A 27,065-nucleotide genomic window follows, 5' to 3' on the forward strand; every position below is an offset into this window, starting at 1 on the left:
CACAGCATCAAAGCCAGTGTGCTACCTTTAAAAAAAAAAAAAAAAATGTTATGTCAGTCTGAAACATTTTCACTGTCCTTTTATGCTCTCCCATTAGGCAGGGCAAAAACCTATCTCCCCACAGGGGAACAGAATGAACAGTTCGGCACTATCTGTACGGAAGACGACGTAGTCGAGGAATAAACTATATGTTTATGCTCCAGCTGTAATTCATGAGTTGGCTTGAAATAATTGAAAAATGAGTTGTTTTTTTTCCCAGCTTGCTGTTAAAGGCTGAAGGCTAGTGAGTGCAGCTGCTTGTCACAGCCCTGGGTGTCTGATACAGAGGTGCAAGGTGATTGAGGCAAAGCACCTTGTAGTGGCTGCAGAAGAAGCAACTGGTTGTCACCAAGACTGAAATGTACGTAAGATTTATTTCACAATTCTTCACAAAAAAATGGTGAAGAAAGAGGAAAAGGAAGACGATACACATTTGTAACTGATTGCCACATATTACCCCCCCCCCCCTCCGAAAAAAAAAGATTTATTTTTATTAGATAGCATGTGATGTTTCTGGGCGAAGGTGAAGATTCGAATCCACATCGCTCACTGAATTTAAAAAGCCGAAATGCATCCTGAAATTGTTGTAAAATTCCATTTATAACTCAATGAAACAAAAACAAAAATGTTTTACATGGACTGACTCTTTGTTATAATAGCACCGCATGTACAGCACTTTTCTTTGAAATATGAAGATTTGATGACTAATTGTTAATTAAATAGATTCCGGAGGAACTGATGATTATAAATATTCTTTGTTTTTTGTGCCAAGTGATGAAACAAATCATTTCAAAGAGCTTGAGAGTAGCAACGCTCGATGAATTTAGCTCATGTTACCCAACTCTGGTTAATATATGCAGTCATTCGCTGTTTGAGTCCATGACTCAACTGGCCTTTAAGATGAAAGCATAACCTCAACTGCTCGCCAACCTTGTGCTCAAAAATAAATCAAGATGCAAACTTGCAATGTGCCTCCATCCCTCAGCATAAAGTTGATTCAAATGCATCTGAGAACAGCTGCTGTTGTGGTCAGAAAAGGTGATTCCATCAATGTTAGAAACTGTGGAAAGGAAACAGGATACATTGAATACGCAGGAAAGAATCAGGTATCGGTAGACATGACACTCCGTCGTTAGCACCCCCTAAACTCAGCTGACCGCCAACAAGTACATGACAGACGAAAGACAAGACCGAAAGAAAAGTGACAACAAAAAAAATGTTCGAACTGTTATCGTATATTATCTAGCGATTTCTATTAGAATAACGTCATGCAGAAAGGAGATACGACACGCGCGAGAGTGTTTTTGTGTCTGTGAGAGAGTCGTGAGCAAGAGAAGCAGAATACCGCAGCGAGTGTCATCGTGATGACCTAAAAAACTGAATCTGGTGTCCACGCTGTTCGGTTCACTGTAAATGAAAAAGGATTAGCAGGTATGCTGGTGGTGTGCAGTCATTCTCCTAACATTGGAGGGTAGTTGGGTCCGTTTGGTTAGAACTAAGATGAAATGAGGGAAGTTAAGATAAAGTAGGATCTGATGAGATGAGATGTTCGCTTACTAGTCACATGGCTGGAATTTACAGCGTTACAGCAGCAAGTAGATCGTATAGGTAGAAACATCAGTAAATACACAGCAATAAATAGATAAACTCGCAGTATAAAAGGAAAAACAATGGTTAGTGTATATTATATATATATATGTGTGTGTGTGTGTGTGTATGTATATATAATATATGTATTCCACAGTAGCAGGTTTGTCATTATTGTTCAATTTGTAGCTATTTCACAGATTTCCTTACAGTGACACTGAAGTTTTAGTGGAATGATCAAGGGACTGTCACAACAGCACAAGATGAAAAGTCAGTTTTATTTTCAGACACAAAAACAAAACTAATTAGTCAAATTTTTAATTCCTTTTGCAGTTTTGATGGTTTTCCTTTTTGTTTTTGCAGGTATATTTAAAGACAACCTTGAAGATATATTTTAGAGAAGGATTATAAAAAAAAAGTTTGAAAAACTGAGATATCTGTTGACTGGAGGGCAAAAGCTGTTTTCTCTCTCTCTCTCTCTCTCTCTCTCTCTCTCTCTCTCCCTCCCTCCCTGATGAGGTCATGCAAATTCACATCATCCGTGGCATCTGGTTCCAAAGACCTGTTACTGTAGAGACTGGCAGCAACTCCCTCGCTGACAACACCATAACTGCGGTTCATCTCGTGCTGACTTCACCTACAAATGAACCCTAACAAACACGCATCGTTTCAAGGACGTTTCGAAGCGAATCGCAGTTCACCCGTTATTTTTAGTGTTCTTTCTGTTTATAATATCAAATACAATGTGAGTATGTTTGCCTCTCCACTTTCACCCTTGTCCTCTTTATCATCCTCCTCCTTCTTCTTCTGCTTTTGCATACTCATTTGGATGCGTGATGAGAACCCTCTGGGAGCAACACATCACCATTATTCATGGAAAGACTACACCTCAGAGCCAGGCTGACAGATCAAAAGATGGTGATAATAAGTGGGGCTAGTTGTGATGAATGGCCCTTTTTTATTTTATTTGTAGGAGATGGTTCTAATCTTGTTAAGTTTGGCAGGAGGGATGTTTACCATGTTAAGCTTGTAGTTGTTTATTGTTATTTGTTGTGTTTTTTGGGGGGGTTGTTTTTATTTATTTATTTTTGGCCACAGTTGCCCAAAAATACCATAGACAAATGAGTACATACAAACGCTAGATATGTGTATTGCCTTTAAATATTCCACTGCTTTTACCTTTTGTGGGTGTGTGAGAGAACAATACTCTCATTCTAATTAGTCTTTCGAGTAACACACGTGATTCAGAACACATCCATCCAGAGTCGTGTGTTTCTTTTTGTAATCTCTCTCGCCGGTATGCAGTGAGGGAAGGGGGGAAACTGCTTTTCCTCTACTACACTCTTTCCCCTCAGCCGGTTGTTTTGGAGTCATTCATCAGGAAGAGTGAGACTGAGCCATCAGGGGAAGCGTTGGCAGGATCCCTGTAGAGATGAGGCAATATTGAACTGATGGAATCCTTTGAAGGCCCTGCACAAAAAAAAGGGAAGAAGAAATAACACAGCGCTTCTTTTTTAGAGTGTCTAAATGGGACAGTCTTGTGGCTCGTGATGCATATCATACTCTCATCTCTAACATGTCCTAAAAAATAAAATAAAATGCAGAAAAGCTATTTTGGTCATAGCTTTGCGTGTATTTTCTTGAAAAGTGTTTTTTTTTTATATACTTCAAGGACTTATTGGTGGTATTTTCACATCTCTGTCTCCAGCCATTGACCCGAACAAGGAGTCAGTTGAGGATTTGATGCAGAGGTTCCAGGATAGTTTCCGTGTTCCCAACACACCGACGGACATGTGTCACTATCGGCACGTCATCCACAGCTCATCTACGGGACGCCGTAGGGCCCCCAGCCACACCAGAGGTAGGACAACAAGTTTTTGGGTCAAATATCGTGCAAAAACCATCCTGTTCCCCATTGTTTTATTTATGCTTAACATTTTTGATACATTAAAGAGATGGATGTTATAGTTTTGGGTAAATATGTTTCCTTTTTTTTAGGCATACATTTATAGGTAAGAGCTAAATGTGAAATGAGGTCGATAAGTTCAGCAATCTCTACTACCCGAATGTCAAAACATGCCTGTTTTGATTGCCTTTCCATCCACTAACACCCCCTGCAGACATAGACATGTGCTGCATTTAGACGTGTCACAACAAAGTTTCACTTCTTTACATCTCTACTGAATATCATCAAAACAGTAGGGCTTTAAATCATTGATGCTTTTAATTCATTTCAGTGTGACAACAGACTGCAGTGAGTTTCAGCTGACTTGACCAGCATAGTTTTTTTGCCAGGGAGGAAACACATGCAGGAACAGCTACACAACGATTAATAGCTCTGACCTTTAGCTGGGCGTGTTAACCAGTGAACCACTGTGTCACCCAGATTATTGCCAAATTGCTTAGAAGAATTGTTTCATTGTGCAGTTCACAGTTAGTTTCATCTACACATTAGTGATTGAATATCTTCTTTACCGTTTGACAGATGTGTGATCTAATTAATACGGCAAAGCTGTTCACATTTAATAACGAACCTCTTTATACAGTTCTCATGGAAGCTGAGAAAGGTACAATTTTAAACTAGAACAATGTTACCTCGCTTTCCAAAATGCATTTTAGATAAATCTGGCGATGAATTATATATTAAAAAAAAACAAAACACTTGTAGGAAAATCTTCAGATAATGGCTAACAATAATGGCTTAAAAAAGTGGGCTCAGAAGACAAGGAAACATCTCTTAATTTTACTTAAGTTTTGTCTACACATGTGTGTACATATATGTATCTATATCTATAATATATAGATTAAATATAATATAGATTTATAGATAGCTATATACACAAACACACACACACACACATATATATGTATATATTTATATGGGTTGTGGGGTGGCTGGAGCCTATCCCAGCAGCCTTCGGGCGAGAGGCAGGGTTCACCCTGGACAGGTCACCAGACCATCACAGGGCCAAAACAAAGAGACAGACAACCATTCACACTCACAGTCACACCTACGGTCAATTTAGAGTATCAATCAGCCTCGTCCCCTCTTGATGTCTTTGGACTGTGGGAGGAAGCTGGAGTACCAGAGAGAACCCGCACAGACACAGGGAGAACATGGAGACTCCACACAGAAAGATCCTGTGATGGAGCCAGGACTGGAACCCGGAACCTTGTTGCTGTGAGGCAACAGTGCTAACCACTGCACCACCATGCTGCCTCTCTAAAGATAAATATCTATTGATTTATTTTTGAACAGAAAAGAAAGTGGCATGGAGAACTCCCACAAAACAAAAGGAAAAAAACCTCAAAAGGTTTAATCTGGGCACTCTAAATTGTGGTGTCCTAGGTTCTGATTCTGTAAAGAGCAGCCGGATTGACAGGGAAACAGATGATTACATCAGAGCGAGCGGGGAGAAGACTAACAAGCTGCAGCTCGGCTCACAATAGCTGAGGGTATACCTGAGGCAAAGCATCAGCATGGACATACGGAAGGTTTCACTGAAAAGCAGTCAGCCTCCCACATTGAGAGAGGGAGGTTGGCTGAGCTGTAGCAGCAGCCAGTGTCCCGCCGTGAACAGATGTTTCAGGTCTGTGAATCTGCAGCTGTAATTTTACGTCTGACAGAGAGAAAAGAAAGAGAAAGTGAGGGAAAGGAGGAAGGAATGAAGGAGCTGTGAAGAGCGAGGTGTGAAGAAAGCAAGTGAAGGGGAAGTGAACATGTGCTGAGAAGAAAATGGGGAACAGCAGAGTAAAGGAGAGCAGAGATGCGGATGGATGAAATCTTAATACTGTATTTCATTTTACATTTTATTCCTTCATGGTAGAGCACGATTCCAGGCAGAGATGAGAGAGAAGGGAAGAGGAAGGCATGGGACATGTTGTAGGATGAAAATATAGGTCCTTACTGTTTATTGTACTCTGCTTTTTCCTAAATAAATCTAATATAATTTGAGTAAATGTTCCTCTGTCGGGCCAGAATTCACTTTAGAGTTGTAATGCAGTTAAGGCAGCATGAGTTGTTATAGTACTGAGGAGATTTGCCAGCTAAATTGTAATTCTGTGAACTCCCACCAAACCTTTCCTTAATGCTTCTGTAAATGCAAAATGATATCAGATGTAACTTGAACCATTTTTGCTTCTTTTTGAGGTAAAATCACAGAACATGTACTTTAACTTTGCAGTACATCATTGGCTTAAAATCCAGGACTGCCATACGTTCCACTATGCACAACCACTGCTTCCCAATCCGAGGATCATGCTCACAAGAGCAGCTGGGGGGTGTTAACACAGTCCTCCCACACCCTACCCTGTATGTTCTCATGGTGCAACTCCTCACCGTCAGGTTAAAAAAGATGCGGCTGACCACTCAACATGTGATGCAGGAAGGTGTGAGTCTGCCTACAGTGGTCCCCCGACCAGCAGACGGGCTGGAGCAATGACAACAACCAGCGCAATGTCCAACTGGGGTGACAATAAGGTGTTAAAGGCAAAAAAAAAAAAAAACCTGAAGAAAAAAGGTCAATATTTTCTGTCCGACACGTTCATGTCTAAAAATCTAAATTTGGTACAACAACCGCCCGTACGACCAGGATGCATTTGTGTGTTAAATGCATGACATTATGCAGACCATTCATTCCCATTATAATGCTGTTTGAGAATGAATTTTGTCAAAAGGTTGAGTTTTTAATTTACTTTTATCTTTTTCATTAGGTCTGTTTCTAATTGAATAATTCCTGCATTTTTTTTTAATAATTAATTGATTCGAATCATCAATTCAATAACGCCACGATTGAATCTGTCTGTAAAACACTTCAACTATGTTGTTTTCTCTCTTTATCAGCGCTACTCTACATAAATTCGCTTCGACTTGAGTCGTTCTCACTTGCATCCAACTGTGCAAGTTGGAAGCGGCCTCGGCCACAGAGGAGGTCATAAACAATCGTTCTGAGCAGACACGCTGTAAAAAATAAAAATAAAACATGACCATGTCTTTATGATCAGTGAGACCTTAACATTGAAAATGAGGCATTATTCATGACGGGTTCACCTACCCTTGACAGAGTAGCATACTCTACTCATCAGCGACATAAAACAAAGAGTAATAACGCGCGCTATGGTTACTTGTGCGATTCTAATTCTTTCCATTCACATCGCCGGCAGATTAGAGAGTTCTCCTCTGCAAGCTGGAGTTCTCTTGCTTTTTTATTTTTTTTTTTAAATACTATTTTTGTCGTTGGTGAATTACCTCTTCAAGATAAGGCGCCATATGTCAACCCTCAATAAATGTTCCTCCAATCTCAGTAAAGGACACTTGTGAGTGATGTCTTCTCTGATGTCAAGAGTAAGGAGGAGTTTTGTTTTTTTTCTTTTCTTTTATACAGTCTATAATTAGGGGTATAAATATGTCTTCAGTTCAAAAGTGTTGGTCAACAGTACAAACATGAAAGGACAAACACTTCAGGAGTCCCTAGTAAACGGAGGAATGTCAAAGGCTCAAGTTAATTGCTCAAACCCAGAAGGTTAGTGCCTCGTAAATTAAATGAATGAATTGCCAAGTTCCCTGGGAAACCCACCAAGCTGAGATCAAAATGAAAGTGATTTGTGGTCCAATAGATGCTTTCTTTTCCATACTGCTCAATTAGATAGACCTTGTTAAACATTTCTCTTCTCTTTTCCATTTAACTAAATCAAAAGTGTTTTTTTTTTTCTTTCTTGTTATTCTACTGGGATGACAGGTACGTCTTAGACTTGAAGCAAATGACATCATAAAATATAAAGTAAGTTTTGGCTGAGATGCTGGAGTTTAACATGAAATACTGGTGCGGTCAATGTGGAGGTCAAATCGGTTATTTCCATGGCAACAGCTACTCCCAAATTCATTTTTTTTAAATGTGTTTCAAAAACATATACTCTTGACCAACTGGAAATGGCCCGTGTTCAATTAAAGCAGAAAATGCTCATAAAGACTAAGATGAATTTGAATTTCACCAAATATTTTCCAAACATCCTTTGTTACCGTAAAAGGAAAGTATGGCACTTGTCAACCTCGACAGATGGATAAAACACTGACTGAACAATAACGATCATGATATGATTATGATGTAAGCGTGACAACAACAATCTCAATAATTCATCTAAAATTGCAGTACCACTTTACAGTATGTCTCCCCTGATGAAGGATTAATAAATGGTTGTAAGTGCATTATCACTTGCATTGTAAACACTTCATAGCCTATTAATTAGTCGTATTATAACCTAATATCCCCCAAATCACTGCAGGGTCACTATTTGGCAAGATGAAGGTGTGTTATTTCACAACATATGTATATATAGGTGTGTGTATGTTTGTATATGTATGTATATATGTGTGTATATATGTGTGTATATGTGTATATATGTATGTATATATATGTATATATGTATGTATATATATGTGTGTATATATGTATGTATATATGTGTGTATATATGTATGTATATATATGTGTATATATGTATGTATATATATGTGTATATATGTATGTATATATATATGTGTATATATGTATGTATATATATGTGTATATATGTATGTATATATATGTATATATGTATGTATATATATGTATATATGTATGTATATATATGTGTGTATATATGTATGTATATATATGTGTATATATGTATGTATATATATGTGTATATATGTATGTATATATATGTGTATATATGTATGTATATATATGTGTATATATGTATGTATATATATATGTGTATATATGTATGTATATATATATGTGTATATATGTATGTATATATATATATGTGTGTATATATGTATGTATATATATATGTGTGTATATATGTATGTATATATATATGTGTGTATATATGTATGTATATATATGTGTGTATATATGTATGTATATATGTGTGTATATATGTATGTATATGTGTGTATATATGTATGTACATATATGTGTATATATGTATGTACATATATGTGTATGTATGTATGTATGTACATATATGTGTATGTATATATATGTATATATATGTATATATATTGTGTATATATATAGTGTATATATATATTGTATATATATATATTGTGTGTATATATATATATATATATATATATATATATATATATATATATATATATATATATATATATATATAATGTATATGTGTGTGTGTGTATGACTGTGTTTATGTGTTTCCTATTTATATGGTGCAAGGAACAAGGGCGATGGTAAAGTAACCACGGGGAAAATTATGCACAAGAGAATAACTATTGTCCCCGGCAGTGTGGGAGGAGGAACAGAAGGTACTATAAGGACGTGACACGCAGGAGGTGTCGATATCCAGCAGCACACATAGAATATCTAAAGATGTCTGTGTGGCCCATTAGTTAGCCTGAAGGCCTTCTGAATAACAGGATATTCTTTGACAAAGCTAGGGAAGAGCAAAAAACTAAAATTTGTGAAGGAAAGTGTATAGTTTATTCATCAAAGTGCCAAGTTCATTCACGTTTATATAAAGAGAAGCAGGTGTGACTGTCCACTCAGCTGGAAAAAAATACAGTAACACTTGTGTGTGCTCAGCTATCGCCTGCAGCTGTTATCTGGTCCTTCCTCTTCATCTACTTCTTCTTCTTCTTGTTTCATCAAGCCCATATATTTAAATTTAACATTCCCGTACCGCACTGCACTTCCCTGTCAGCATGTATCACCCAAGTTTCTTGTAACACTTTCTTCCACCTGCAGAGATTGTCGACTCGTGCACAGATCAGTGTAAGGGGGCGTCAGCGTGATCATTTTTAAATGTCAGTAGAAGCAGCGCAATCGTCATAACCTGGAACCATTGAGTTTTTGTTTTTTTTGTCAGATGATGTCACACCACGCAGATGTGTCATGATGTTATCATGCAGCAGCCTCCGAATGCATGCTGGTGAACATTAATGGGGCCCAGATTAAAAACACTATTTCACTTTGTGGTCTGACAGCATAAACAGAAAAATATGTCAAGGCGACAGAGTACATCATGAATTCAGCTGCATTAAAACACACTTGGTTATATGGCTGTCCAGAAAAGCAACCAAGTTATCCTTCATCTCTAACTTTCTCTCTTGAGCTCTCATAGTAAATATCAGTGTAGTTAATTTAACAGCGTAGTCATTGTCATTAACCTGCGCGTCTGTTGATATTGTCTGATGACACTGAGGCTGTGATTTAGGGATTTTGCCCAGCCAGGCCGTCTGTGCTTCCTCCTACGTGGGCCCCGATGTGCTGTTTTGTTGTTTGATCCGACTGAAAAGAGAATGAAGATTTTACCCTTTTATACTGTTGAGGTACTTTGCTGTGAGGACACCATTAGCAGCACCGCTAACACCATTACCTGCACCACTAAATATGACCTAGCTGGACTTTAACCAGACTTTTAATCAGGCTAATGTGCATCTGTCTACCTCTTTGTTGAGTGCTTTGAGAAAGACCTCTAACTATTATTGCTAACATCCACACATGGATCATCTCAATATGGCTGCCAAATGTTCTCAAAGGACAACAAAATAGGGGGAGAATCAATGAAAGCAATGAATCTCTATGCGAATGACTTGGATTAGTCTCTTTACTGAGAGGCTGCTGGGATATTCAGACTGGACTAAAAGCCTCAAGTTGATTCTTGCTAATTGTGTACAAACTTGGAGAGAGAAAGTCCCATTGCGATTGTTGTGTCCAATACTGGGATGTGATCAGATATACTGTGAATCTACTTGCATGAAATGTGCGAAAAATCTGATAATTTAAAGAAATGTGTATTTCTCAAATTAAACATTCAAACTTCAACTCGCAATTTCAAGATAAAATTAAAAAGACAAAAACATTTGTGCACTATTGTTTGAAAAACAAAGCAATGTTCAAAGTGTTACTTTTTAATGGAGCAGTGTTCAGTATCGCTTAATTGCGAGGCAGAATATTTTTACAAATCAGGAAAGAATTTCTAACTGAAGTTTACTGCTTGCCGTCAAACGACAGTTTGTTTGCTTTGTTTATCTAGTGAAAGTCAGGATGCAGCTTTGTAAAAGTTTCCCACCACTGCCTCGTGATCAGACTTGTATGTGACATCGTAGGCGCTGGTAATGGAGGCTAATGTCTGTCGATGTACTTTCCTCTGTGTCCAGGTCAGCTGTCAGAATCAGGACTAAACCAATAGCTGCATGAGAAGGACTTGATTGTTTCTGTTTTCTCAACATTGTGCTTTTCGTACTGGGAGCAGAGCAATGGTCATTTCCTGTCCGCAGGGAGGAGAATTATTCCTTCAGTGAAGCTTAATGTACACATTAAAGAGCTTGCAGGGTATTAGGAAGCCATTTCCTAGTGTCATTGTGTCAAGCCAATGTTAAGCCCAGAGTTTCGAACCGGGGGGAGAAAGTTCCCATATATCTTCCGAAAGGCCACCACGGACCACTTGCCTAAAGAAAATGAATACTTTCTTTGCAGTAGTAAAAAAAGAAGTATTGAAATAAAAGAATGAAACTGATGAGTCTCAGCTTGGTGGGTTTTCCAGTACTCCAGAAGATGCATTACAATAAATCATTCTAGTTTTATATTTTTATTCCTCATATTTCATCATGTATCGTGCACTTCCCACACACTACTGGAACACACTACTGGAACACGTCTTTCACGTAATATGGATAAATATCATCGCTTTTTTTCCCCCAAAAAAGTCTTTGGATTCATCCTGGTTGTAAAAGTAGCAATGCATGCGTGCAAGCACACATCCATTGCTTATTGTTCAGACAAGTTGCCATAAATGAATGTCCTCTGTACTGATGGAAGCCTTTCTGTGTGTCTCTGTATGTATGTGTGTGTGTGTGTGTGTGTGTGTGTGTGTGTGTGTGTGTGTGTTTGTGTGTGTTTTAGAGGGCGAGAGTGTGTGTTTATGCTCTGTGGTGCTTGAATTCCATCTGTGTTCAACTTCACTTTCAGCAGTCCTCAATCTTCAGTCCAGACAAAACACGGTGATTACACCATTGGGTTTGCAGCCTCTGAGCTTCTCTGCAACTGGTCATATAGCTGATCTACTGCCTGGGGTAGCACTCACTCTTGGTGTGTGTATGTTGTGTTAGAATTACCTGGAGAGACCAAAGCACATATATTTATTTAGCCACGCTGGTCATTTAAATTAGAATCTCTGCTGGAGGAACTACCTCACCAAGAGAGCCACATAAACCAGGTTATCACACATAAACATACGGCCGTAAGAAAAACACACAGTAAAGAGTGAACATATTTGGGTCATTTACGATAAAAAGTGAAAAAAAAAAATCCACTACAGTATCTTAAACAATTTCAGTGACAATTTCATGTGCAATTACATTGACTAAGAGTACTAATTAACTGACCTTTTAAGATTGACTTAAACTCCCCCAAAGTAATCAGCTCAGCCAATTCAAGGTCATTGTTTGCAGCACATTGAAGAGACTGTAGGCTGTGGGGCCTCCGGCTGTACAGCACTGTGAGAGTTCTGGTCATAATGAGGTAGTTTCTCTTTGACATGGATGTACACAGTCAAACAGAAGCAGCTGCAGCCGAGAATTCTGCCGATGTCAACTGTTGCTAAGGTCCAGTACAATGATTCCCTCAGCCAGTGACAAACAGGAAAGCATAAACAACCACACAATCCTGAAAAGGTTACAATATTTCTTTTTTAAAGAAATTGCTTCAATGCTGATTAATAATTACAAGTATTTTCTATACATTATTCCCAAATCTAATTAAAATAAGTGCTGTTAAGATTGCGATCCGTCTTTGCACCTCTGCTCAACAAACATGAGTCGTTGCATCACTTCCTCTTGATGTTGTGGAGTTGTAGATTAAAATCCCTCCCATGTCTTTCACCACTTTTGATATGTGGCTACATACACAAGAGGAGGAGCAGTGCCGAGTGGGAAGTACATAAAATGTCAGCGGTTGAACACGGTTGATGTTAACAGCGAAGACCAAACAGTTGCGCTGTCAGAGCCAGTCACGCCATCCTGTCAGGCTAAGATCAGGAGCAGTTGAAGTTGTTCCCATTGGTTCTCGTTGCTTAAAGGTCAGGACGATGAAGTTGGCTTATGCGGGGATCCCTCTGGAACTGCTGGCGACCCATTCCACCCGTGATGTGGGTTTGTAATATGTTCAGCGCAGCTTTGTACCACACAAGGAGTGTTTCAGAAGCAGATCATCCATCTACTCAGACTTTCTGATTTGGTCATTTTTCATTTTTTTCTGTTTTTTTTTTTTTTTTTTTGTATTTTCACTTTACCTACTTATCCTTTTTTTTTTTGGTGCACTCACTTTCAAGGTTAACCCAGTACACTGTGAATTTTGTCATCATTAAGGGAAATCCCACAGGCTTCTTGCCTGATTGCATCGATGAGTCATGTATTTTATTTTGAAAATCAAGTGGATGCTGTGCATTTCTTCTGTCTTCCTTCCCTGCCCAATCTGCATATTGTAAATTGATATGGCTTCGATCACAAAAGACTATGTATGTTTTTTTCAACTGGAGCAGAAGGAATGAAACCTTTCAAGCAAAAGTACACGTCATGGACATTTAAAAACATGGATAGGACACAAGAACAGGATGGGGATATTTGAGATACACTGATGGTGATTTTGTTTAGTAAAACTGCTCGTTCGTTCGTAGCTCCTCCTATTGGTTGAGCATTTAGCTTTTGCCCACATTACCTAGTTTTTATTCCACTTCAACTTTTCCCATCCTGAGCAGGTACAAATGGTGTTTCAATATTTTCTCCATCTCATTTGTTTGGCTTGTTTGTTTATCATCACTCAGAGGCGTCATCTCCAAAATGATTGAATCTTCCAGCTGAAATATTGACCGTACCACCTTAATTGCAACCTTCCTGCCATGGTTCATTTAAGGATTGCTTTTTAAGATGTTATTTTTCTTAAGGCAGCAGCATAAGTTATAAATGACTTGTGCGATATCACTCTGACCTTTCACTGATCCGCGGGACTCGTTGAGACGTCTGCTGCTGTCATGCTGCGCGTCGTTCCAGAAATACCGTACACCCTTGGCAGTTTGAGCGTGTACGTGCGTTCAGACGGACGACGTCAGGGTGTAATGTATTCATCACACAACTGATTGTGAGCTGCTGCATAAGTAGCAGAAGGGCAGCGATCAGCAGCCCTTTTTACAACTCACCAACGTGACAGGAAGCTGTTGTGATGACCTTTCCTTATATAACAGGGCATCCACCGCCAGACAGCTGTCTGTCACCAGGCAGTCACAAGACCAACTAAACCTCTCAGTGCCTACTTAATATGATGACCAAGTTGTAAAATAAAATAAAATAGGGCAAGGGCATCTTGATTTTTTTTTTTTTTTTTTAAATTTTATATCACCATAGTGGTTGACAATACTTCGGGGGGTTGACAGCTGCCATCTGTAGCATAACCACTGCACAGACTGGTTGTTAATATGTGAGAAAACAACATACAGCCGGATGCAAAGGGCCAGCACATCTGAAATTAACCTTTAACAGCCTGTCAGACCTTTTCAGTAATCACATACATAAAATCCCTGAGTGGTCTCCTTTCACTTAACTTTTGGCTTATTATCAGGCGTATTGACTGGTATGCTTTCAGTGCTGGAGAGATATCATAAAGAAAAAAAATAGAGAGAGATGAGTGAACAAACACTTGAATACAAGAAGAAGGTAGCGCCTTGTTAAGCCTGCCACCCCTTCAAGCACTTTCTCTCCCATATTACAGGTAGCAACTCATAAATCTGGGTTGTAAAATGTGTCGCCGGGGCTTATACTGTGATGCCCTCTGTAATAACTTTTCAGCATGCCACGCTTGTTATTGTATAATGGGACTGGGTGTGTGTGTTACACTGTGTTTAACTGTATTTTTGAGGTCCAACAAACCCTAAGCCTTCTGCACTCGGGGTGTCTGATGTGATTTTTGGGGCCAAAATTTTGGACCCCATTACTTTAAATGGATGTTTAAGGTAAAGAATGTAGAGTAATGTAAGACAGGAGACGTGTGTGTGTGTGTGTGTGTGTGTGTGTGTGTGTGTGTGTGTGTGTGTGTGTGTGTGTGTGTGTGTGTGTGTGTGTGTGTGTGTGTGTGAAAAGCTTTTAAAAATCCAATGCCCGACGGCAGTGTAAACCAGTATTGATTGGAATCATTTTGAATAAGCAAGGAGAGTAGAGGAATATAGGTGCACGAAAGGGGAAGAAATGAGCCAACGAGCACTACGTTCCTTTGGGCATCATTTACTAATATGTAAAGAAAAAAGATGGGAAGAGGCAGAAAGCAGAGAGTAAGTCACATGTTGGCTTCTCTGTCTGATCCTGCCCCCTCCAGCCTCGGCTTGATCTCAGTTTCACCAGAATATCATCCAAACATACATTCCTGGTAGCATGACATTAGAGGATTTTTTTTTTCCTCTACTTTGATGTGAAAGTTGAGTTGACCTTGACTAATGGCTGATGACATCATTAACCGAAAACCACAGAAAATGGGGATGCTTTGCGTACAATTCCAGAGGGAAAAAAAAAAAAATCCTCAAACCTGACACACACTGCAATCACCCACAAGGCTCCTCATGTTGTCTTCACGAAGGCGTCATGTTGGTGGTGGCAGTGACTTGGTGAGCAAGTCTCATGTCAAGATACCTCAGCCAGAATGTATATTTTTCCTCTGGAGTACTCACAGATCGGTGTCTGGAGCTCAAAAGGTTTTCCTTAACTCTCTCCTGCATCAGCTATTTTTGGCTCCCGAATGCAGACAGAGCCAGCCAGGTGCATTTAGCTTCAGTTTGTTGTGACTAATGGCTAATAACAGCTACAGAAACAAAATAACAGCAAAAATCCAAAAAGATAAGTTTCTAAACTCTCAATCTAAATCTTCTTTATGTAGATGTATGCTGAGTAATCCACTAAACTTCAATTGGAGCTAAATCTAAAAGTACGACACGTCCATGATGATGCAAACATGGTGAATCCGAGAGTATTTTAGCTCAAATCAGTGTTATTGTTGCTTAACAGGGTTAGATCTGACTTTTTTTCTACTCTAGCTTTCAGGAGTCGTGAATTGCAAACTGCACTAGCCCGCTACTGTCAAACCATAGTTTCCTGAGACTCACCTTTAACAAATTTTTCCTTGGGATTTGCTACAATCTGTGACCTGATATGTAAATCTTGCTAAGTCACGTGTTTGAAAAGGGGACATGAGATTTGGTGCGATTTCTTGGAAGTAGACTGAAAGTGCAGTTTGCAGAAAATGTAGGTAGACACTGAATCTTTATGGAAAAGAGACAGCACTTGGACGAACTGTAGAACGGCCATGTTGTCTGCGCAAGCGTCAAGATCCAACCCTGGTTACTGAACACATGGCTGGATAAAGAAGAAAGATTATACCATATGGAGTCATTGAGTCACTGACAGTTTGCAAACAGACATTTTTGGACAATTTTGATTCAGTTTTGTTGCACGAACTGTTGTTTGCCCTCAGTTGCCATATACATAACTGGCACTTTCTGCATACGGGAATCCCAAAGAATTGGTGCAGGAGGGGAAAAAGCATCTTTGTGAGTACAAGACTTGTATTTGTGAGAACTTAAAAGGTGGGGGGAAAAAAATTCTGAAGTATCACTTTAAAGCATCATTAGCAGAGCAGTGACATCAACTCGTCTGTACCACCATGACAAACATCAGACTTCCACTGCAGGAATTTAAACAGCAGTAATCACAATACAAATTTTAGGTCGGCATCAGTGGATGAAGTTGTAAACTTGCATTCATTCTGGCTCACATACAATTGTAATATATTTTTCCCAAATCCAGCTCAATGAATATGACTTCAAATGGGCTGTTGCGGCCTTTCAGATGCCATCTTGTGCATTATAAATGGCACATTTGCATACTCTCACTTTTGTATGAATGTAGATGCCACTTTGCATTGAGTTTGAGTTGGAAATATTTAGCTTGCCGGTGTCAGGAAGCCTGACTGCTGAATGCAGCTGTGCCTTAATGTGATTACCAGTTGCTGAGCCATGTGGGGACTGGTGTTGCTGTCAGCTTAATTTACTCACAAACACATTGTCACAGACATGCAAACTCAGTATGAGTATATGCATGCAGAAGCATCCCTACACTACCAACACATGCAATCTGACATCCCATAGCTGTAAGTCTAGCGGTCATAAATTAAGTACATTCCCCTTCCTCAAAGAGTCGCACAAGTCACCGAGGTCAAGTTAAAGTTGTGTGAGCTGTCACATGCGTTTAAACGCTGCAAATGAGAGAACAGACACATGCACATGCGCTATTTATGAACACGGGAGCATCCGAGCCACCTGTCAACATGCATACCAGCAGTTGCGTCTGCTAACTGATTTACCTGCATTATTTTTTTTTTTCCTTTCCTTTTTTTATTTCCACACATACAACCAGAACGACGGGATAGAAGATGATGTTAGCCGAGCCGACCGTAAAGCCATCGGAGGCAGATTTGTGATCCGGGAAATGAGGCTATATTTATTTCATCTAGCAACTGCCACTCATTCAAACACCTTTATCGATCCATGTCTGTAAAATTATATGGGTGTTACTCTAGAAAAGCTCCACTTTAAAGTTTCACACCTTTGTTTAGATCAGAGTAATAAGGACAGCGTTGGTGCGTATTCAGCCGACTGTGTAGAAACACCATACATACACAATATTTCATCTATTTTCAGCCGGACAGGCACTCATGTATATTTTAGATGTAAATGGTTTGTTTGGTTGTCTGCATGTCAGTTGAATTTGAATAAAATAATAGTTTTACTATTGGTTAGCGCTGACAACTGTAGCCTCTTACAGCTAAATTTTATGCATGTGAAGTTGAACAGACCACATCCCCTTGGATTTATTATGCCTGTAATATGTCAGCACGTGATTGAACTTGTTTATTTCACACTTGAGATTCACTAACTGGCCGGAGAGAAATAAGACCCTAATACCTCATTTCAGGGCCTGGGTCCAGTATTCAGATTTGAATACTTAAAATATACATCCAGTATATCTCTTGCATGTACTGTATTTTCTTTCTTTTTTTTTAATCTTTATTTCTTTTTTTCACAGTTTTTTTTTTTTTGCATTGGAGCCTTGTCACTTTTGAATTAGCCACAGTCCGGAGTCAACCATTTGAAAATTACATTCTGTGATAAAGCACAGAAACATCTCCGTCGTCGGTATCATAAAAAAAATCAGCGAGAAACTACTGTTTTCTTCATCATTTCATCTGCTCTTTAATTTTTCAGTTAATTTAGATGAAAACCTCAAATTATACACTTCTGAGAGAATGGAACCGCTTAATCCGCTCAATTGATTCAGCTCGACTGTAAAGGTACAATTTGATGCAATCACGGAAGACAAAAAAAAAAAAGTCTATTATGTGGAAATTTGACTTCACCTTAGATTATGGCTTTCTTTTTTGAGCTTGTGAGATCCCCTTCTCATTCCTCCTAAGTTTTCCAACTTTTTACAGTATACTGCTAAATTGTTGGTCCCAGTACACTCACCTACCCGTTAGTGTATTTTTGGTGCTTTTTTTTTTTTTTGTGGACGTCGAGGTCATTTTAGCGAATTCTAACACCATAGCATGTCAGTGTAGGAAGAAGTTTTATGGTACGTGTGAGTTTTAAGGATTCAAAAGTACAGTATATAGAAGATTTAAAAAACAACAACAACATTCCAACCCTACCCGCGTTCCATTGTGGGTAGCTGGGAGTTCTGTGTGGAAGATGCTGAGCTTCTGCTATTCAGATTAAACTCAGCTGTCACCTCTTTGCTTCTGTTTTCCCAGTAACTCTTAATCACAGTTATTATGGGAATGTTGGCGAACCGTCCTCTCCGGAGGTTCTGTTCCCTCCTCCTCGTGTACGTGCGCGTTCTCACCCAGTCAAGATTTCTTTTAAAACTTCAGCAACAAAATCTCAAACGCACACATGGCCTCTTTAATTATGGCGCCCCAGTCTTCAACAAACTCCTAAATCAATAAAAGACTCTGCAAATCAATTAAAACGTTCAGATAGAAGAGATCAGGTAATCAGAATTTACATGTATCTCACAATCCTAGTATTTCCTATCCACAACATTCTTTGGTAAAATTAAAAAGGAACGTATACATATACCTCATAATTAATTTCAATAATTCTGACTAATATTTTGTATCTCATTTGGTGGAAATTATTATATATGCATATATTTTTTTTGTCAGATTTCTTTACGAATTGAGATTATAGCAACATAATGCCTTTTTCCTGCGTCTCTAATCTGCATCCTGCCTGACACTATGAGCTGAGGCTTAATTTTATGGTCTGTAGCTGTATTTTTGCACAGAAACCCTGAGTGCCCTCATCCTTGAGGAGGATGCTAACAGCAGGCACACACACCTCCTTCACAACAAAGGACCGAGGAGACGGCATCCTTTAATTCTGCATTTTAAATCAACACAAACTGATATTACAAATGTCCATAACAAGTAAATATGTTGCTTTACAGAAATTGAGCTACATCTATGACACATATTCAAGAGCAGACACCGGGATGTTCTTTTGAGGGTGAAATTATTGTCACAATGGCATGCTGTCTGATGTGGGGGGGGTGGACAGATGAGGATGTGAAAGAGGAGTCTGAAATGATCTAATGGATTTCAGGACTGTGAAAATGACTGCAAATTCGAGACGGGCATGCATAGCTCACTAATTTAAATTTGCAGCACTGACATGCTGAGTTTCAGCCTTTGGTTCTGGAAGTAGATTTAGTTTTTCGTTGTTGTTTTTTTTTAATGAGACTTTGTCTGAGTTAAGGGAAAGACTAAAATGAACTGTAAGACAAAGAAAAGTCATAAAAGTGGTGAAATAGAAAACACTCACCAGATTCTAAAATGACTTCTTTCTTTTCAGAAGCAGAAATGACCTTTTGTGTAATCAGTAAAATGTTTAGTTTTGGGTTTTTTGGCAGAAGGCTTATGAGAAAGTACGTGTCGACCGAGTTCTCTGACTTTACTAAGCTCACACACTTTCAAGGTGTTTCTGACTTTGACAAAACTTTAAAAAAGACTTTGGAAAGATTAACGTGTGACACCCTCTCAGGTATTTTGTCAGGGGCTGTGAGGGAAAGGTAAATTAGCAGTGACAGCAGGCAAAAGGTGACCACATGAAGAATGGACTATAAAACCTCTAAACAAGCAAATTCAGATATTATCAAGCCATTAAGTGGCCGTATCGGTTGCAGTCAAGAGCGAACGTTCGAGCCAAGTGACAGATGACCTCCAGATGATCGAATCAGACCACGGAACGAGGAGGTACGCACGTGAATGAAATGGCAGGTTTTGCACGGAGAGATCGCAAGCTCGCATCGTTTGCAACCAACCGTAACGTCAAGTTAATTTATGTAGCACTTAATGTACGAGTTCCAGCTGAAGAACAGCGACAAAATCATATAAAAGGTAAACGATTATGAGATCATAAGATATTACTTATGTCAAAAACGTACGATGGGAGGATAACGCGATCAAACGGAATCAAGTGAAAGATATCGTCATTGTTAAAAGGAAATTAGAAAAATCAATCCTTTAATGCTGCATTTAATTTAAAAACGAGCCCAAAGTTTTTGTCTCATCTGCTTTGTTTTGTGTTTGTTTTTTGTTTTTTTAAAGGAAAACGGCAGTAATGGTAGTACTAGTACTAGTAGTAGAATACAGCATGATTGCGTTATGTAATTATTCCAAATCTCCAATTTGAGGTTTGGTGGGGAATTTTTTTTTTGCTTTAATGTAACCATAACTTTGTTGACACGTATGGAGATTTTTGATTTTTGATCTTTTTTCCCCCGGGACATAGTTCTTTTATTTTGATGCTTCCACAAGTAATCAGGAAACAAAGGGCGGTACATCAATGATAATGATAAATCTTCATCTTCTGGCTGTCTAGTAGGTGGTTTTTGACTGAAGCAGTGAAAAGAAATGGAAACTTTTCCATTTATTGGACTGATATCTTCTGCAACTGTTGACTAATATTGCGGAGGATCAACAGCTTACAGACACGAAAAAAAGAGAGGGAGAGAGAGAAAGCAATATCTGCCATTTTTTTTAATAATAAAACAGAAATGGTGCAGAGAGTAGTGACTGTGTTGTTAATAAGCCTAAAACTGATTTTGATGTTCACTGAGCCACTAATGCACTGTGGAAATCGATCCCCCTTGCTCATTTCTTTCTTTCTTTATTTATTTACTTACTTTATATTGCTCTTTATAAGGGGTTTTTGTACGTTGCTTTTTCATTCCTACTTACAAGGTTAATTCATGCAGCCCGCAATGCAATAGGTTTCTTATTTAAAATTATTTGGAGTATTGAATATCAGTGTAGGCAGTGCAGTCGCTGTCTTTACGTCGCATGTACGTCTTTAATGAGTCATTCTGTATCAGCAGCACAGCAGTGTGAGGGCAGAAGTCCCAGTGTGATTTACTCATGCTTAAATTACATGCTAATCAGACTCAAGTGCAATCTTAACCAAAGCCTCATTCATGCTGTGTTGTCGAGCATGTGAGCTTGATCAAGAGCGTAATAGTATTGTACTTGACCTATTGTGTGTACTGGGTGTTGTGGTTCTACCTACATAATAAGTCCACAAAACCACTTTTGACCCATTATGACCACATTCACACCAGCTATCTCACCTTAAATGTGCCAGTAGTGTTTATTCTATTTCTTTTTCCTTCACCCAACATTAAATATCTTGTGTTTGCATGTATATGTCTGGATACGTGTTTTTGTGAGATCGATAAAGTATTTTTGCTCATGAAATCATACAAATATATCAAACTACATTACCCACAACACCTTCTACCACGTGATGTACATGGAATTTTGCGCTTCAAAGTAATTTGACTTTAAAGCGCGAATGCATGATATATTATGACGACTCATATCGCAGCGGGAAGTGTTGTACATGGTACACGGTCAATATTTATGGTCTCAATTTGTTGCAACTGGAAATATACAGTGACTCCCGTCTCCCACTGCAGAATCTGGGGTTTGTTTGAAAGCTGCTCTCATTTTGATCCGGGTGGGTATACATTGGATTTGGTAGAAATTCTGTTGCATCATGTGAAAGGATACATTGTTTATAGAGATGAGGAGCAAAGCAGCGTCTGACCAGCGTGGAACCTCATCATTTGAAGATGCAGAACGGAAACATGTTGGACAGACACGTTCGATCTACCTTGGAATTGTATGTAAAAACATCAGCTACTTGTTGGTCAATGAGGTGACAAATATTTTCAAAACATGCGACTAAATAGTTGTCATTTACTTTTAGATTTATTTAGACATTTACATTTAGAGGCGGCACGGTGGTGCAGTGGTCAGCACTGTCGCCTCAAAGCAAGAAGGTTCCAGGTTTGAGTCCTGGCCCGGGAACCGGATCTTTCAGTGTGGAGTCTGCATGTTCTCCCTGTTCCTGTGTGGGTTCTCTCTGGTACTCCAGCTTCCTCCCACAGTCCAAAGACATCAAGAGGGGACGAGGCTGATTGATACTCTAAATTGACTGTAGGTGTGACTGTGAGTGTGAGTGGTTGTCTGTCTCTGTCTCTATGTGTTGGTCCTGTGATGGACTGGTGACCCGTCCAGGGGTATCACCCGTAGCCGCTGGGATAGGCTCCAGCCCCCCCGCAACCCGTAACAGGAATAAGCAGAAGAAAATGGATTGGACTGATATGGATGGAATTTTAAAGGTGCACTTTTTTTATTCTTGGTTGTTTTATTTTACATTTCAAATTTCACACAGAATATATAACTTTAAGCGAAACAGAGGACGGAAAAAAACAAGAAAAAGGTTGTGCCATGCCATAAAAACACTTAATTGAGTATTTTGTGACATTAAAAATATCTATAAAATATATTTCTTTTTATTTAAAAAGGGGGAATTCTGTTATTAAATATTTAGATTTTGTTTTTGCAAATTTCACACCGCATTTTTTTTTCCAGTGTTGCTCTCGAGGATCGATCAGGTATCGATCTACATGAAGAGACAATTTAATGAAGACCAAGAAAAGCACCCCTCTCAATGTCTTTCAAGGTCCAAATTAAATGTGAAAAATGCATGAAGCATGTTGATGGTAGCAGTGGGTGTTGATTTCAAGATGCAGTCAAAGCTCAAGGACTACATACTTATCGGTGAGAGGCATTTAGAAAAGAAAAAATTAAAAAATAAATCTCCTTTTCCGAGAATTTTGTTGAATGTTGCATGGAGTGGCGAGGCAGTGTGGATAGTAAAAATAATGAAAATGGACTTAAATTGATAGATATTTTATGAATTAATGAACTAGCCAGGGCACCAGGTAACAACCTTTGGTGTACTGCATAATAATTATTTGAATATATTACATCCATCTCCCTTATTAGCTGTTAAGTAGACATTTTCAATTCAACTTACTACCTCTTCTATTTTATTATTTTTTTTTAACATCGGCACAACAACATCAACACTGCTTAATAATTACAATGCTCACCAACCAGTTATACCAATTCTCTGTGTACCTTTGACCTTTGTTTGTTCCAAAAAGCAATTTTCACTTCATTTAGAAACGTCCCCCAACATCTATCTTGATTTGGTTACCATCTCTCGAAGAAGTCTACTTAGCATAATTCTGAAGTAAATCACAGCTTGTTAAAGTGCTGCAGATCTCATTATTCTCATTCCTACCAACTGGCAGCGTTGTCACACACTGACCGTAATACTCCAGCGAGTTGATTAAAAGTATATATTCAACTTAAGTTCCTCCCAAATCTCCATATTGTCGCTCTTTATTACCAGTCAGACGTCACACAAGTGCTCCCTATGGAAATGATACAAATATGTTCTAGATTGTTAAGATTTGAACTTTTTAATAAGAATTATCGCATTAAGGTTGTGCCTGTCACAGAGAACTTGATCTTTGACCACTGTTTTTTTTTCACATCATCTTTGAGTTCAAGTGGATGTTTGGGGCAAATTTCCCTCAAGGCATTCCAGAGATGACACATGTATGTGAGGTGTGACCTTGACCTTTGGCCACCAAAATCTTTCCACTTCATCCCCGATAACCCAGTGGACATAGGAGCCAATGATGAAATTCTCTTGAGGCATTCCACAGATGTCGCGTTAGCAAGAACGGGATGTACAGACGGTCGGATGGACAACGGGAAAACATAATGCCTCCTAGCATTTATTGCGACCTAGCGGTAGACTTGTCATACCCTTGTACTGGAACAAAGCTGCAGGTGTAAGCTTGGCCAATTATTTCAATCTACATCTTCAACTCCTCTCGCTTTTTTCTTTTTGTTAATGTTTCTAAAATCCTCCACGCCATGTGACACAACAACGAACTCTGAACTAGCGAGCTAGTAACAACCCGCGCCCTGAAAACATCAAGTTTTGATGAAGATTTGATGGTGAAAAAAAACAGGCATACAAAAATACAAACCAACGAGGGTGCTGTTTTGATAGCCGGTTGGTATTTCTGCTCCCATTCTGTATTCGTCTCCGACCACCACCTCTGTGGGTCATGTTCTAGAATGATGCATAAATTCAGAACCAATTTTACACAACATTGCTTTGACTTCATCCTCGAAATACCACTGGTCTCTCCCACTCAACAAAACCCAACTAGGCTCTTAACCTGTTTCAGTGCACCAGACCAAAAGAATGACTTCTGTATGTACTTAATAGATTTTTTTTTTTTTAGCCTGTCTAAAATTTTTATGGTGCGGGCACATTTTCACGAGTTATATGACATCATATTTATGAAGTAAGTAACAGAGGATATTTCACCAGGCATTACTCTGAATATTGCTGGATTATAACTGCATCCAGCCAAAAGACAAATATGTTTTAATTTTTGTTCCGACATCAACAGGTAGAGCTTTGGATTTGAGTTCTGATTTGATGATTTGTTGGGTTGAAAAATCTTTTGATTTATTTTTTTTATTTATTAGAAATTGCACTGCCCAATACCTGCACTTCTGAGGCTGATTAACAAAAAATGTGATATGAATGGACGTTTTCTCTCCGAACAAGTATATTAATGGCTCTGAACTTTATTTTGCTCTTACAGTTTTTTTGTTTTTGTTTTTGTTTTTTTGATTACTTGTTGAGATCTTTGTAGTGGCGGCGCAGTGGTGCAGTGGTCAGCACTGTCGCCTCACAGTAAGAAGGTTCTGTGTTCAAGTCCTGGCTCAGGGACCGGATCTTTCTGTGTGGAGTCTCCATGTTCTCCCTGTTCCTGTGTGGGTTCCCTCTGGTACTCCAGCTTCCTCTCACAGTCCAAAGACATCAAGAGGGGACGAGGCTGATTGATACTCTAAATTGACCGTAGGTGTGGCTGTGAGTGTGAATGGTTGTCTGTCTCTATGTCTTGGCCCTGCGATGGACTGCTGACCTGTCCAGGGTGAACCCCGCCTCTCACCCGAAAGCTGCTGGGATAGGCTCCAGCCCCCCCGCAACCCTTAACAGGATAAGCAGAAGAAGATGGATGGATATTTGTAGATTTATTAAATTAGAGGACACACACTGCAAACACCGACTATGTAAACAGAGTCAGTTGATACAATGAAATTCCTTCTGAATAAATGTTTTGAACTAAAATATCTGCACAACCATTAAAAAAACTGGATGTGCATAATTGATATTCAATAGTGACTCACTGCTCTGTGTCATGTTTTGCTGCGATCAAGGGTTTTAACAGCAACTGTGGCACATCTCAGTCTGACAGCTATCATTTGGTGTTGGGGTTGATGTTTTCATGGCACAGAGGGACAGTAGTGCAAACAAATGGTAAATGGACTCAATTTATATCGCGGCTTTCTACCTTGGCAGCACTTAAAGTGCTTTAAAGTGTCGTCTCATTCCCCCACACACACACACACACACACACACTGATGTTGGAGGCTGCCATGCAAGGTGCTAACCTACACATCAGGAGCAATTAGGGGTTCAGTATCTTGCTCAAGGACACTTCGACATGATCACTTTGGAAGTGAGGATCAAACCAGCGACCCTTTGGTTGCTAGACGGCTACTCTGCCTCTGAGCCATGCTGCCCAAACAAAGCCCTCTGACTCACACTTCACACAGATGTGCTCAGACACGCACAAACATGAACACTCTTGGGATGTGACACAGTTTGATTAGCAAATTGTGTTCCAGATACCCAATGTAAAGATGGACAAATTACCACCAGTGGTCCACATAGCGAAGGAGGGACGGGTCAGGGAGCGGAGGAGGAGCTACACTTTTAGCTCCTCTGTAGTTTGTTTTGGGGGACTGCATTTTGACAACATTAGTAGAGTTAAGGCTATTTACTCCCCAAAACTCTGAACCTTTGCAGCTTTCTAACATGAACCCGAAGCATATGTTATAGTTTAGCCAGGCAGAAAGTAGGAGACCCACAGCAAACTGAAGCTTTATCACATTATGAAGAGCTGCTGGTCTGTGGCCATCTTTTCTTAGTGTTCTCTAAAATATTATACCTTTTTATTGATTGATTCCACTTGAATTTACTTTCCCTCCCCCCACTCCCCCTCTTTCCCTCCCCCCTTCTCTTCTCAATGCCAGCAGCCGGAGGTGTGTTTGGTCCTCAAGGAGAATCAGGGTCAGAGCCTGAAGATGACAACCAAATGAAGTTTTACACAGAGCAGCACAGAGGACGAAGGCGCAGCAAAGGTCAGTGGGAATGTATCCTATTATTACAATTTTAATATTTAAATGTAGGTTGCACAAAAAAAGGTAGCGCCCCCACATGGTTCACCTGAGCTCCCTGTTTTACACCCCACTTTGGTTGGTCTAGAACGCTGGATGAGAGTTGTACTGGTTGCTGCAGCAGCGCCTCCTCTGGTCGGTTATGTGGGGTAAAGGAGGTGGAATAGCATCATCCTGTCATGCGCTACGTTTCCCTGGTGAAACTTCTCACTGTCAGGTGAAAAGATGCAGTCGATGACCACGACAGCTCAGTAGGATGAACCGGGAAGGCAGAAATGGGGATGACACACAAAGCCGATAGGAGCTGATGTAAACGGAGGAAGAAAGCTGAGTCGACTGACTGATGACATGATGATAACTAACGAGAAGCATTATTTATCCTTCACTTCCCACACTGATGACTGTTAGTGGACTAGTAGTGAAAAATAGAAAAAACTCAGGAAATTATCCAGAACGTGTGTGTGTGTGTGTGTGTGTGTGTGTGTGTGTGTGTGTGTGTGTGTGTGTGTGTGTGTGTGTGTGTGTGTGTGTGTGTGTGCGTGCATCAAGGTGTCAGTGTAGAGGTTAAAAAAAGTAATGGGAATTAATGTGTTTCTATTATTTCTACCAAAGTTGCACCTCACCCATTAATCATGTTCTTCTCATGAACATA

The 27,065-nt window shown here is 39.3% G+C and overlaps 1 protein-coding gene across 3 annotated transcripts in view; it reads left to right on the forward strand.

The window, feature by feature from the left end:
* The window catches only part of astn2 (astrotactin 2), a 285,748-nt gene that overhangs the window by 115,005 nt on the left and 143,678 nt on the right, over positions 1-27,065 (forward strand). For 2 of the 3 annotated variants that reach the window (XM_086186408.1, XM_086186406.1), the window contains exons 4-5: positions 3,335-3,487; positions 26,270-26,377. In XM_086186408.1, coding sequence (XP_086042534.1) covers positions 3,335-3,487; positions 26,270-26,377 — 261 coding nt within the window. The remainder of the gene's footprint in view (positions 1-3,334; positions 3,488-26,269; positions 26,378-27,065) is intronic. The other variant, XM_086186407.1, reaches the window with a different exon arrangement.

The sequence above is a fragment of the Aulostomus chinensis genome, chromosome 19, assembly GCF_037954235.1.
Source record: "Aulostomus chinensis isolate RoL2024-O1b breed Wild chromosome 19, RoL_Achi_v1.0, whole genome shotgun sequence".
Classification (NCBI taxonomy): Eukaryota; Metazoa; Chordata; class Actinopteri; order Syngnathiformes; family Aulostomidae; genus Aulostomus; species Aulostomus chinensis.